The following is a 14,791-nucleotide window of genomic DNA, read 5'->3' as shown; positions in this document are numbered from 1 at the left end:
GAAAAGCCTAAAAATACCAAATATATACATATTTATGGATAATTTACAGATTGTAAACTTTGGCTGTGAGCACTGGGAGCTCTCCGTGAGACTTCTTGTTGGCCGTGCGGGACACCAAGTCAACTTTGGAATAGAAGATAGACATGGTAGCGGTGGTCCTTGCTCTCCTGTGGGCGGACATGCAAATGATGTGAATGCGGGGGCAGTGGAGGCCGTGGTGGAGCCATCTGGCAGCTGCAGGAGGATGTACAGCACATCAGAGGGACCACTAGCCACCGCATACTCGGGTGGAAAATGCTGAAGGGAGCTTGAGAAGGAATAAAGTATGTCAGGTCGGCATGCCCGAGAAAGGGAACAGCAGGAACATGGAAGAATTTGTTGAAATCCTCCTATGTTCCTTTTCACGACCACAACAGCTCTTTTCCCAGTTTGAAGTAGAATGGGCCCCTCGAGTTCCTGGGGTTCTCCATCAGCCAGGGGCATGGACTTGACTCATCATTGCTAGACTTTTGAACTATAGGGACAGGGAGGCGGTACTGTGTGCTACCTGACTGCATGGGCCCCTCAGGGTTGAGAACAACATGGTCATGATCTTTCCAGATTTTACACAGGAGGGACAGGCACAGCACAGAACATTTGACAAGGTTAAAGAGGAACTGCAGACATAGAGTCTACAATACATTATTCTCTTCACCGTAAAGTTGTAACCCCTGGTGGAAGGGAAATCCTGTTTTTCCATACTGCAAGTCAAGTGTGGGATTGGCTGGTGGGCTGGAGACCAGTAGTCAGGGGACAGAGAGGAACGGAGACATCCAGGTGAGACCAGATCAGCTGGATCCAGTCACAAGCCTTGGACAGTGAAGACTGGCAGATGCAGTCAGAGAATGGAGAGACCCAGACCAATGCCCTGGAGGCGAGCACGTAAGACTCCTCCCAAGGTAGGAGACAGGCAGGGGGGTTCAGCGAAGGTAGGGGACTCTCTATGGATGACACACAGACCCAGCCCACTAACACATGCAAGGTCTCAGATTGTGAACTTTGCTTTTGTTTTGTGAGTAGTAGTTCATGGAGAAGTGACAACAGACATCTCGAGCACTAGGCGGTGATTAGTTTGGACCCCACCACATGAGGTAGTAGGGAGGGGGGAGTTGGATGGGATTAGGGGTTTGTAATGATATCTAGGGGATGATCGAGGCTGGGATGTGTGCAGGTAGGTTGGCTCAAGTGGGATGACAGACATGACAGGTAGGCCAGAAAGGCCAGAGAGTGAGTTTGGACCACCTGATTTGTCCTTTATATTCTGGAGAGTGAATAGGTTGGTCCACAGGGTCAAACGAGGTACGGTGTGTAGATTTTTGAATAAACATAACCTGGACATACTGCTCCGACAAGAAACACACCAGAAGGGTAACAATTGGGTTTTACTGGGTCATGGTCAGTACATGATGGTGGCAAACTATGGATTCACATCTGGCACCAGGGGGATGGGCATCCTGGTACATAGGTCTTTTACCCTGATGGTGACACAGATATGGATGGACTTGGAGGGATGCTATGCAGCAATTCTGGGGAAGTTGAATGGGGAGACAGTGTGTTGGTGTCCAGGTATGTCCCCACAGGGTTGACAGTCCTGAGCTCTGGAGCAGATGGAACTGTGGATCTTTCAGGCCCCAACAGCATTGCTGATTATTGGGGGTGACCTCAATCTGACTATGCATTAAGAACTAGATAGACAAAGTGCTGCGTGTGCTATGGGGAGGGACAATCAGAGACTAAGTAATTTTACCCGGGTACAGAGGCTACAGGACCTCTGGAGAGCTAGGTATCCTATCTAAAGGCAGTTTTCCTAAGATTCCTCCAGGTCTTGGGCAGGCTCTTGGTTAGACTACTTCCTGGTCCCACAGATTCAGGCACACAGATATCGAGACACCACTTTCTTGCCAACGGGGTTTCAGATCATGCACCGCTTTACAACCAGCTCATGATGCAGACCAGGTTCTACCATCCTCCCTGGTGCTTGGATTCCTTGTAACTCAAGGATCGGGACATGAGATAGGGCCTAGGGACGGCTGCAGAGAACTATTTCACTGATAACAGGGGCTCCATGGCGTTGGCGGTAACACTGTGAGAGGCATATAAACTAGTGGCACAGGGTACCTGATCTCTAGGATCTCAGGGATTAGGAAGAAGGTGACTCAAAAACTGGGTGACATGGAGCAAGGGCTTTTGCTAACAGAGGAGGGCTATCCGGCCAGTCCGACTACAGCACTGGTGCATCGCTGTGAAATCCTGAGGGAGAAGAACTGGCAGATTAAGGATGAAGAGGCACTGAAACAGCTTAGGACTACGTAACATAGACTATACAGGGTTGGTAATAAGGCAGAAAAATTCCTGGTGTGGCTGACGCAAGTTGTACTTGGCTGGTTTGTTCCGTCCATTCCCCGGGTGTTGGGAATCTTCAATGTCTTTGTGACGGACTCTGGCACAAGTCGGTGGTGTTCGCGTCTTCGGGTTGGCATCTGCCAGAGCATTGGGATTGCCCCCTGCAGTGGTCCGGGTCCTGGTATCAATACCTGGGCTTCTATATTACTATTGACCCTTGCGTCTTTTAAGCAGGAATCTGGGGAGCTTACTTGGTCCCTACAGAGAGGATGTGGACCGATGGAGGAAGCTGCTGCTGTCCCAGATGGCTAGAGTGGCGCACTACAAAATGATATATTTACCTAAATTCTTCTATGTACAACAGAATACACCATTCACTTTCTCGTGAGGGTTTTTTTGGGCAGTGCAATTGATTACTAGGACATTGCTATGGGATGGGGCTGCCCTAAGATAGTGCTGGATACCTTCATGAGAGAGTTTATGATGGGGGCATTGCTTTGCCCAATCTGAAGCTCCACTACATTTGCAGACCAGCATGGTCCAGCCTTTATGGCGGACAGAAGGGCTCTACCTCGACAGGGCTCTCTGAGGGCGCTTGACAGCCACCCAGCGAGGCAGGAGAGTATGGCCTCCATGGCAGTGGTGATCCAAGCATGGAATAAGGTGAACAAGTTGACCGGATGAGAGGAGAAAATCTCCATGGAAATACCGCCGTGAGATGCGGCTAGGGTGGATGGGGGAGGGGCTGGGTCAGCATTGTGATTGTTGCCTGTTTTGAATGGGACATTTTTTGAACCAGAGGAGTTCCAGAGGATGCCACGATATACTAGTGTTGATTAATGTAATTTCTTGTTTGATGTTATTTACAAAAACAATGTTTTTTAAAAAAAACAAATAGAAGGCTCTAAAAAATTTTAAGCCATTCAAGCCCACCATGAAGCCTTTTTTCTCTAGGATAATTGCTCTAAAAGTTCTGACTGGCTTTATATCATACTGGGCACTTCCTAGAGCAGAGTTTTACTTTCTTGTCAAATCTGGTGTAATTCCATTCAGCTGTTTTTTCTGTAGAGGAGAAGACAGAATCCAATGGGAGTTAAAATGGGAAAATTACTTTTGGACCCTTCCTCTCCCTTGACACATCGACACAAAACTTGTCATGGTGAACCCAAATTGGATGAACCTTTTTTGGGGAAATGTCATCGAAATTCGTTGAACAGTTCAAACTTATTAAGAAAACAACAAGTGCCTTTTTAATGGAAATGCTGACTTATCCCTAATTACAATGTCACTATTGCAGACTATGAAAATATAAGCTAAATAACGATTGGATCTGGCTGCTTGCTATTTCCTGTGGTAGAATTCTGGGCCAAGGGCCATTCTAATGGTCTGCAGCTATACTGTGTGATAATGGGCAATTCATGTAACATATAGAAGAGTTCGGGCTTTTGTCTGTTTAATTCTCATTTTCACTGTTAGCCTAGGAGGAACCCTAATGGGCATTCGTTTTTCAGCCAGGGCAAACTTGGGGTCGCAATTTACTCTTTTTCCTCCACCAAATCTGCAGAGTTCTTTTTATTAAGAATTCCCTGATTCATATTTTCTTTTTTTTCCTTTTCCTTGTACCTTTCTGTTTTCTTCATTTTGCTCCCAATCTTTCCATCCCTTTTCTTTTATTGTTATTTTCATAACTTTTTCTGAATTGTGTATTGTATCTGAATGTTTAGTAAATGTTCTTTTTCTCTTATTTTTGCTCGACTCTGTCCGTGGGAGTGACACGTAAAGGGTGTAATTGAGAACTACAAGATAGATTGTGTGATGGGAATTACAAGCAAGCAATATGTTTGAGAGTAAGATTCATTAGTCTGAGGAGACGTCAGAGGCAGGAGTGTGGGGAAGAGGTAGAGGGATTAGATTGAAGTAAAAGCTGGAAGAGAGAGATGTAAAGCAAATGGGTAGAGGGGAAAACCAGAAGGAGTGTTGAGTGTTGGTAGTTAACCCCTTCGCTGCGGCGGCTATTCCGCCGCAGCGCTAAGGGGGTGAGGCGGCCGCGCGGCGGTTCCTTGCTTGTGACGGAACCGCTCCGTCACGGCTCGCGGGTGAGCTGTGCTTGTGACAGAACGGTTCCGTCACAAACCCGCCCGCCCATTAATTCGTCAGCGCAGGCGCGGAATTCGCACTGCGCAGGCGCGGGGGGCAGGCCGTGACGGAACCGTTCCGTCACAAGCACAGCTCACCCGAGGCTTGTGACGGAACGGTTCCGTCACAAGCATGCAAGGGGTTAAAGGCACGTGATCGTAGATGGAGTAGAAGAAGGACAATGTTGGATACCGAACATGGATCAAGGCTGCAAGGTAAAAAGCTGAGAATTGGGGGAATGAGTGGTGTTGGTAAGAAAAAGAGCAACAGCTTAAAGATAGGACTGGTGATGAAAGGAAAACGGCGATGTTGAGACATAATACAAAACTAGGCATGGCTATATTGGAAGAATAGAGGTGAGAGACAAGAAGCAGTAGGGTGAATTTAAAGAAGCACAGTATGCACTGCCCACAAAATATAAAAAGTGGAAATAAAGATGACATTTTAAAAATAAAACGAAGCCATGCAAATGGCAAAATAGGAACTGGTTAGTCACTGAAACATATTTTGATGGCTAATGTAATTAAAATATGATAGGGAATCTAGTTACAATATATCTGCCTTTACTCCCTTACATACAACATTCGAAAAAATAACCACCCCAAGGACAAATAAAGTGGGATTAGCTTTTGGGTTTTAAATCATATCTCTAAATCTTTCCCAACTTCAAGTCAAGACAAATTAAGACAATGTCATGTCTAAAACAAGAGTAAACTTCCAAATAGCTATTATATTGATTGAAATATAATATTTCACCAAAGGAAATACAATCCCAGAGTTATTTTATTTTCCCTCACACTCAAACCATACGGTGGGGAGGGGGTGTGGGGGGTAGTATGTGAGCGAAAACCTCAGTTAAGCAATATGTCACTGCGACATAGAACAATTTGTGATCCCTGTATTCATGATATTTTACAGACACATTTCCACTTATGTAAAAGGGCTTAAGTTAATTAGTACATACAAAAAAGAGAATCTAACAGATAGTACTTCTGACAACCTTAACTTAATTGGCTATGCCTTATCATGCTACTCTTCTTCTAGAAATATCACAACATCAGAATAACTGACTTAAGTACAGTTTGTATTTTTCACAAGTAACTCTCCGCCCTGTTGCAAATGGTTTCAGATCTTGTTCACTGTCCCCTCCAGCTCTGTTTTGAGCCTTACATAAAGTCGCTGTAAAGGGAGATGAGAAACATGAAGTCATGTTTTAAAAGCATCTTGTTTGGCAGAGGAAGATTCAATAGATGCAACGTGGGAGCGACAGGCCTTCTTACAGCAGCTGCCCCTGTTCTCCTTCATGGGGCAAGGGTTACACTTGACCGGCTGAGTAGGACATCCAGGTCCCCTATCAAGGCCATCCATGCATTTGTTTAGAGCCCTGCTGCCATGCTATGACGTGCAATCATGGACGTCAATACACCGAAATGCCATGGGTAGCGGAAGTGACATCACACACCCTTTGACCTCCACTTTGACGCACACACACATTCACACATATACACTCTCTCACACATAACCACATACTCACCCGCAAGCATGCACACAACACACATTTAAAAGCATTATTTACTTACCTCAGCTGCCATGGAAGGGCATATTCCAGCTTATTGTACTCCATTTTTGTTAAACTGTTAGTGAATAATGTATTTTATGTATTCACTATTAGTGTAATAAAAAATTGACAGAAATAAAGAGTGGAGCCCCAGCTGCCCGTGTATTACTAGCACTGAATTTGCCACCTCTGACGCCAGCGGTTGCAAAGGCAGTGCTAGGGGTAGCAGATGGCAAGCCAGGGGTCGCAGCGACCCCTAAATGACGATGTGTGCAGTCAGAAGTCTTACGTGAATACAGAGACCTTTGTCAAGCCATTACAAGAATCACAGAATGGTGTTTGCACAATTTTATGTCTCCTGTTGATGACTGTAATAGACTTCAGGTACAAGCCTTTGAATTTTGAAGAGGTTGCTGTCATTAATCTGAACGTGAAAGGACGCCATAGCAGGGTTCAACTTCGACGACGTATTCGGTGTATACAGATTTCCTGCCAAAATGCTGCAGAAAAACCTAGGTTTTCTATAATTTACACTCAAGATCTAACTTAGGCCACTTTACAACTGCATATTCACATGGCAAAGAGTAATTCTGAAAAATAAAGGTATGTGAGGATACACGACGAAGTGGTTTGCTTCTATTTTTGTACTGCCAGAGGTAATGTTATGTGTCCTGTTCTGAAAACGAATACTTAATGCTGGCTATGCTTAGCTTGCTGAGGACCATTTCAAGCACATAGTCATGGTGCCATCTAGAGGACAATCGGAGAACTGCTGGAAACAGGGAGATGCTTGCACTTACTCATGGTGCTCCTGCTCGGTAGGATGACGTACAGCCAGTCGGCGTTGTTCTGTAGTGCTCGGTAGAACTCCTGGCAGTCCTTGTCCCCCTTCTTCTGCAGGTGCTTCAGCAGGTCCGACAATCTGGTCTTCAGTCGGGTTTTGGGGTTCCTAAACTAAAAATAGAACCTCATGTAAATCTTTGAGCTGCACTGTACACGCACACTTGCCTTATTCATTGGTATGTACTATAATTGTAATTGCATCTATATAGCTCCTACTAGCCCTGACGAGGCGTCAAGGTGCTTTTCGGTGAGTCGCACGCTACTCTGGAACCCAAAAATCATTAGATTAGATCATTAGTGGTTAATAATAATCAAATAAACACTATTGACAGTCACATAAAACATACCACTATGTTTGACCTTAAGAACTTAGTCGCTACAGGAAAGTCAAAATATCTGGGGGAAAACATGGACACCTTCAATTAGTGCTTTGTGGTTTCTCTGTAGAAGGAAACTGATCATTATGGTGCCTTCTCAGATCTTTAAATTCCAGAGCCATAAGCAAAAAATCATTATGGTCAATTAGTAAATCCTTAAACTCCACATCGCACGAGAATATTGAACATTATCAATGTATCAACAGCCCGCCACACATACATCACAGTTTTGCGTCCTATGTTATAACAGTCCAAGGCCATGTCATCCGCAGCAGTGACACATCATCAAACCTTCTAGGCATGCATTGTGTCAAAGAGCAACTTTCCAATATATTGTGCGATGCAAGACTCGAGCTTCCACACACCCAGTTGTAGTACACCGTAACATTTATGTTGGATCCTAACTCTAGTAAATCAGCTTGATTTGTGTGAGCAGGCCCAATATATGTGTTTAGTTGGCTGCATTTAATGTTAATGCAGAACCAGTTCAGGAGGACGAGAGATCTCTTGCATCGCTCCTAAAGAGTGGAACAACCTCCCTCTCTACTTCAGAGCCTCTTCCTCGCCTTTCTCTTCCTCTCCAAGAATTCTGCAAGAAGCTGAAAACCTGACTTTTCAATTAACCAACCTACCATAGGCAGGGCTAGGCACACACTGGCTCAGCACCAAGATAACCTTGCAGGTGATGGTGCGTTTACAAATATACCGAACATAAAATGCATTCAAAACCAAATACCTTACAGGAAACTTGTAGGCAACATGGGTAACTTTTTGCCGAGCTGTTTCGATCACTGGTATTCACTTGTACATGTAAGCATTACTTTGGAGAAAACAATACATATTCTGCTGTTGCACAATAATCTTTGCTACAGTGCAGTGCTAATAGTCAATTAATGGCAGCTCTAGGGAGGTGTAGTTGTGTGGAGCCATGTGTTGGCTCTGGAGGCCTGATATCCTTAACCAAATCTCTGCATCCCCACTACTGCCATGTGTGAGCTATTTATTTACATATGATCTAACTCGCTAGTTTGAAGCACTATACAACTGGGTTGATAAAGTATCACAAGAAACAGTACACACATCTGTGCACACCTGTGTGACCCGATGACCCTCTACCAGTTGGTTTTCGAAGTTGGTATCTGCCCAAAAGTGAATCTATGCATTAGCCACAAACAAAAGGGATATCATTCACTGAGATTCTACTCGACTTCCCAGACAAGATAATTGTACCTGCAATTATCTGTCATGTCACTAGGAAACCAGATCTTGGAAAACATTCACCTTGTTCACAGCTCTCCATCTATTATGTTATCTTGTGTACGTGTTCCACAACCATATGCTATCACTGTAGGTTTTTGATCCACACATCAGGGTATTTTTTTTTCTGGAGTTTTATATGGGAACACGTTTTCCTCTTACGGGTTTGACCCTTTCCTTGCATGATCAAGCTTGCTCTGTTTTGAACTGAAAGGTATTTATGCAGGATGTGTGAGGCTGCCAGTGCACTGTTTCCCCCAAATGTGTGTGATCTAGCAATAGAAAGCTAAAGCTGTCTGTCGTCAGGCCCAGACTGGTAACCCAAAGCAGCAATGGCACATTTTGTCAGACCAGCCCCGTACGGTGCATTTAAAAAAAAAAATCTTTTTTATTAGCATTTATATGATGCTTCAGAAAAATAACACTCAACGCAGTTACATATCCCTAGTGAGATCAACATATTAAACACAGTTGTTGCAAGTTATACTGCATTTTACATTGTTCATATCGTTTTGGACCTGAACAATTGATGTCGTAACAGTTTCTATTTAGCCCCGTACGGTGCATAGCGAGTGCAGCCAGCGAGTCTGACCACTACAAAGGAAGCCTTTGGGGAATTGTCTCCCCGAGAAAATGTGGAGAAAATGGTGCATTCTACAACAAATTTGCCATTATATATTCAATTGTATTAGCTTTTAAAGCATAGTAAATGTTGACCTTACTGTGCACCGGGATATGGCAATCTTTGTTGGGGCTCTCAAATGATTCCATCACTATCACCCTCCAACAGGGCCTCTCATCGCTCCATAACCATAACACCTCTCTCACATGCATTTCATCTGTTTCATAGCACCTCTCATACCAGTGTAGTGTCAGAACACTTTACATCACACACACACACACACATACAGAGACAATGAATCATATGTGTGTAAATCAGTGTATAGAAAATGTTACATGAGGCAAAGGGTACTACCAGGTGCAGGATTCACATGTCATCCACACTAGTAGGCATTTTTGGGGTCTGGAGAAGCCCAAACTCAGAAGTCAGAACATAACACAGTGATTAGGGTTGATTTTAATAAAAATAGTGTATTTCTACCCAAACAAAACCTTTTTAGCAACATCAGAATAAGTAAAGACTGGGAAAAGAACATAACTTTCTAACCTGTACCGTGCAGTTTGCATGCAGCTCTTTGATAGCAGTTCATAGCTCACTGTGCTAGATTAACATTGTGACTTATGAACTCTGTGACAAAAGCAGTAACCCATTGAGCTATGCACATAAAATACTGTTCTTTGACATGAACTGTAAACGTTCTTTATAGCAGACATAATAACTATCTTTGCTACCTTTGATGAGTCAAAACTGCCACTATACAAAACTTCCATCTCTCTCCAGCAGGTACATTAATCACTAGAGTTCTCTTGGCACTTTTATGGTTGTATGGTTGCCCAAAAACTGCTGGATTTAAAAGGAACTTTGCAGTGTTACAAAACTGGCCCCCACAACCCCCCCCACCCCCCTTCCAGCCTCACGGGGAAACGCCTGAATGCCGGTCTGGCCAGTCCGGCCTTATATGTCGTAGTCATTGTAAGTAATAATGTCAAATATTTTAAGAGTGGACTTTGGGTCTGCCCCTTGCTTATGACTGGATAGATATCTTCTCTGTTGGACTGGCCTGAAAAGCACTTTGTCACTGTTATACTGCCGGATGAGCTGGCTTGAAAGGGCAAATCCAGTGTGAGCTATTTTCTCTAAAGTTCTGTCACAGCCCATGGGACCAAGAAAGCAAACTATGGACTAGCTCTTTCAGTCCTGCACATCTGGCAGTGACAGAGTGCCCGAAAGGAAAGTCCAACACTGGCTTTCTTGTCATCTTCAATTCCTTGCTCCTGATTCAATGTGCATCCTAGGACCATTTAAGATTCTCCCTGCTTTTGAACAGCGCAGTCACCAATGACCTATGTTTTTCTGCAGATTACAGCTACCTTTGAGCTTGGTTGGGAGTGCATGTCCTGCTTTTCTTTCTATCTCTTTCTCTTTGTCTCCGCACTCCAGCCTTCTGTAGTCTTGGACACTCAGCCTATCTATCACTCTCCCCCTCACTCAGTCTCCTTCCTCCTAGTATAGCAACAGCAAGTACTGCTGGTGCATGGTGCGTCTCTCTCTTTCTCATTCTCTCTCTCTCTCTCTCTCTCTCTATGACGTCCCTGCTGAACCTCTTCTTCCGCTGGTGCTTTTCTAGTTCTTGCAGAATTGTGCTGCGATCACTGTGAAAGACACTAGTAACAGGAAGCAATTTAGAAATGTATTTAGAATATTTCTAAGATGGCTGTCACATTGTGTCTAGGTGCACAGTGACAGCCATCTTTAAATGCTATAACAATATTTTTTCAAATGACGTACACACCCAAACAAACGTCCAACTAGGAAATACACAAAATAACATTTCAAGATGGCCGGCCATGTGACATTACTGGATTAGAAACTGCCTGCACCACAATTCTATAAGAACTAGAAAAGGCAATATCTGCAGCGACCAACCATTGGCAAAGCGAGACTAAATGGCTTTGCCAATGCTTGTTTTTAGCACATATTTTCTAAGCTTCACTGGAATCTCATTAAGAGTTTGTCACAAGCAGCAGGAAATATGTGATAGGTCATAAATGCTGTGAGATGACTGTCGGCCTGAGTGTCGCCTCAATGAACATTGGGGTTCTTCGGAACAGAGTTGATCAGCTATTCACTTCTTTGAAGTGGGGTGTTCTCTAATAATTCCTTGCTCTACAGACTGAGGGAACTGAAGAGCAGTGAGGCAACATGAAGCCAAGGACAAAGGACTTGGGGCTACTGTGACAACACAGCAGTAAAAACATCTCAGCTGATTACTGATATGAAGTCCAAGCAGTGAATCACCACTCTTAGAAAAGTTTATTTAAGATTCTGATTATATTTGAGCCATATATAAGAAGTGATTTAATTCCTGTCGCATTGACAAGGTGCACTTTAATTGGAAAAAAAATTAATACCTTTTTAGATTTACTAATAAGAGCAATATCATATTTGTGAATTTGGTCAGGGTCAGACTGGGAACCCAAAGGAGCCCTGGGAAATGTTTTCAGACTAGCCCTTATATGGTGCATGTGAGCAAGCGCCGGGGCGGCTGGCACATATATGGGAGGGGGGCGGACGGGCAACTCAGTGGTGGGTGGGTGGGTGCATGCATGCAGGCAAAGCAAGTAGCAAATAATAAAAAATAAAGTCACTTACCTTGCCCGCTACACGTCCGCCCGCTTCCTCGAACCCTCCTCTGTGGGCTTCGCGGGCTCCAGCCTCCAGGAAATTCCACTAACCAATCCTGCTGCTACTCTCACCAGTATGAGAGCAGCGCCAGAAGTAGGGCATTCCATCTACTCCTGGCTGGACGCTTCTTCGGGCCCTTTAGGCCTGTGTTTGGACTCCACCCAGCTGTCTTATACAGCTGAGTGGAGAGATGCAAAGTGTGCATGTCAATTTGGCTTGCTTAAGAGAGCTGGCCAACTGACGTGCGTACTTTGGAGGGTCCATCTTGCTCCTCCAGTCCTCTATGCTACCAATTTGTAGCAGCAGAGGACACCCCCCCCCACACTTATCCTGGCTGGAGGCTGCTGCGCCATAAACGTGAAAAATAAAATACCAATGAAATCATTTCAATGTCAAATATTTTTCATTGTCAGCGCAGCTGCAGCGAGTGGGGGCCCGACACCCTCATAAAGAAACTGCCGCTGGAGAGCGCAGCGAGCGAGCCTTACCACTGCAAGGGAGTTTGGGGGGGTTCTCCCGTAAGAAGATTTTGGGGAAAAATGGGGGAAATTGTGCATTCTACAAAACATTTTTCATTATATATTTTATTGTGTTTGTTTTTAAAGCATAGTACATTGTGGCCTTACAGTGCATCAGGTTATGGCAATCTTTATTGGGGCTGTTCAATGATTCCCTCACTATCACCATCCAACAGTTGCCTTCATCTCTCCGTAACCCCTCTCTCACATGTATTTCATTTGCTTTATAGCACCATTCATACCAGTGTAGGGTGTTGGAGCATTTGACATCACTCACACATACATAGACAATGGATCATAGATGTGTAAATCAGTATATAGAAAATGTTACATAAAACAGAGGAACTACAAGGTGGAGGATTCACATGTCATCCATACTGGTAGGCATTTTCTAAGAGTGCTTGATCTGGAAAAGAACAAGCTCAGGATTTAGAATATAACACAGTGGTTACGGTTGACTTTAGTAATAAGAATTTATGTCTACCCACACAAATCTTTTTTAGCAAAATTAGGATAATGAAAAATTGGGCAACAAATGTAACTTTCTAACTTAGATTACTATTGTAACTTATGAACTGCACAGTAACAAACGGATCTCTGTGACAAAAGCGGTAAAACATCAAGATAGGGACATAAATATATCATTCTGTGATTTGCATAGTATACGCTCTTTGCAACAGGCATATGATCCCTCTGCGCTACCTTAGTTGAGTCAAAACTGGCACTAGACAAAACTCCGATCTCTCTACAACTAGTACATTAGTGTCCAGAGTTATCTTTGCACGTTTATTGCTGCCTGAAAACAGTTGGATATACAAGGAACTATGCAGTACTCGTAAAACTGATGCACTGCTTCAAAACCTGCCCCTAGTAACAAAAGCGGGGTCTCACCACTCAAGCCTTCTCCGGGAAATGCCTGATCCGCCAGTCTGGCCATGAATTTGGTAAGTTTAATTGGTTTGCAAATTAAAATTCAATATCTTGATGCTGGAATAAGAATTTTCTAGATTACCATATGGCCTTGATGACTACTTGAGTGGCAGACCATCCAGTTACAAAGATTCATGAGCATATTACTAATTTAGTCCAGATTAAATGTATGCTTAAAATCTAAGAATATATAACTCATGTTTGCTAAGTTACAAACATTTCTTTGCTCAACATTAATCAATACATGTTTACTCACTCAAATGATTTAAGGAAACAAGTGAGGCGTTTTGCCTCCTGGCCAAGTCATGAGCAGTTAGTTGAATGTGAAAAGCAGTTTACATTTTTTGTGCAAGTGCTATAAATTAACCCCTTCGCTGCGGGGCCGATTCCCCCGCTGTGCTGGGGGGGAGGGGGACACGCACAGCGCCCTAGTGCTCATGACGAGCTCAGCTCGTCATGAGCCACGGTTCTCGTGTGCTCATGACGAGCTGAGCTCGTCATGACCACTCCCGTTCCTTAGAACGCCCAGCACAGCAGGGGAATTAGCCCAGCGTGTGAGCGTTCTAACGGTCATGACAAGCTCAGCTCGTCATGGGCACACGAGAACCGTGGCTCATGACGAGCTGAGCTTGTCATGAGCGTGGGAGGGGTTAACAGAGATTTCAACCCTATGGAAACATACTCTAAATAAACATAACTGTTTTTTTTCTGACTTCACCATCCTCAGGGAGAGGTGTGGCGCTGCGGCCAGGGTGACTGACGTTGGAATCTGGGGATCACGGTTCGATCCCCGGCGCTGGCGGCAGGTTAGCCCAGCACCATGTGACTCTGGGCAATAATACTGTGCAAGGGGTTTTTAGAAAAGTAGGACTTTGAGGGCGCGCTGCCTAGGTTAGAACGTTACAGTGTGTACAAGGAACATGAAATATCAATGTGTAGTGCGTAAAGAGCAGACGGCAAACACCCTTAACCGTCCAAACAAGTCAAGAGACAAGGCAAATTAACAAAACTAGGCTCTCGCAACTACATTTGTGTTTTCAAAACAAGGTACAATGACCAAACGGTAAAAGATGCGCAGAAGCAGGTTCTTTGGTGTAAATCTTCTTGTCACAGCAAGATGTTTATTTTCTCCAGACTTAAGAATAATGACAATCGCCGACACGTGTTTCGTCGTGTACGGTTGAGTCAACACGACTCTTCAGGGCTTCCACTCCAAATCCAAAGTATGGTCGGAGTAAGTCTGGGTCTTTAAAGCTCAGTTCTGGCTGGGTTTCTCTATGGTGTAAGGCGGAAAGCCGGGAGGGGATTCTAATGATGTGTACGAACACGAGAGACGACCGCCGGGAAACTACAGAGGAGGGATTGCCTGCAGCGGCACACCGCCGTAGAGGTGACGCACCCGTTTCCTCATTTTGGCACATCATTAGAATCCCCTCCCGGCTTTCCGCCTTACACCATAGAGAAACCCAGCCAGAACTGAGCT

At 44.3% G+C, this 14,791-nt stretch overlaps 1 protein-coding gene across 4 annotated transcripts in view; it reads right to left on the bottom strand.

Annotated features, from left to right (window-relative positions):
• The window catches only part of CARD19 (caspase recruitment domain family member 19), a 136,206-nt gene that overhangs the window by 20,397 nt on the left and 101,018 nt on the right, over nt 1-14,791 (bottom strand). For 3 of the 4 annotated variants that reach the window (XM_086939159.1, XM_086939162.1, XM_086939160.1), the window contains 2 exons: nt 7,136-7,183; nt 6,877-7,030 (listed from right to left, as the gene is read on the bottom strand). In XM_086939159.1, coding sequence (XP_086795285.1) covers nt 6,877-7,030; nt 7,136-7,183 — 202 coding nt within the window. The remainder of the gene's footprint in view (nt 1-6,876; nt 7,031-7,135; nt 7,184-14,791) is intronic. The other variant, XM_086939161.1, reaches the window with a different exon arrangement.

The sequence above is a fragment of the Lissotriton vulgaris genome, chromosome 9, assembly GCF_964263255.1.
Source record: "Lissotriton vulgaris chromosome 9, aLisVul1.2, whole genome shotgun sequence".
Lineage (NCBI taxonomy): Eukaryota > Metazoa > Chordata > Amphibia > Caudata > Salamandridae > Lissotriton > Lissotriton vulgaris.
Note: the sequence above shows the minus strand (reverse complement) of the source record. Positions and strands in the feature narration are given on the sequence as shown.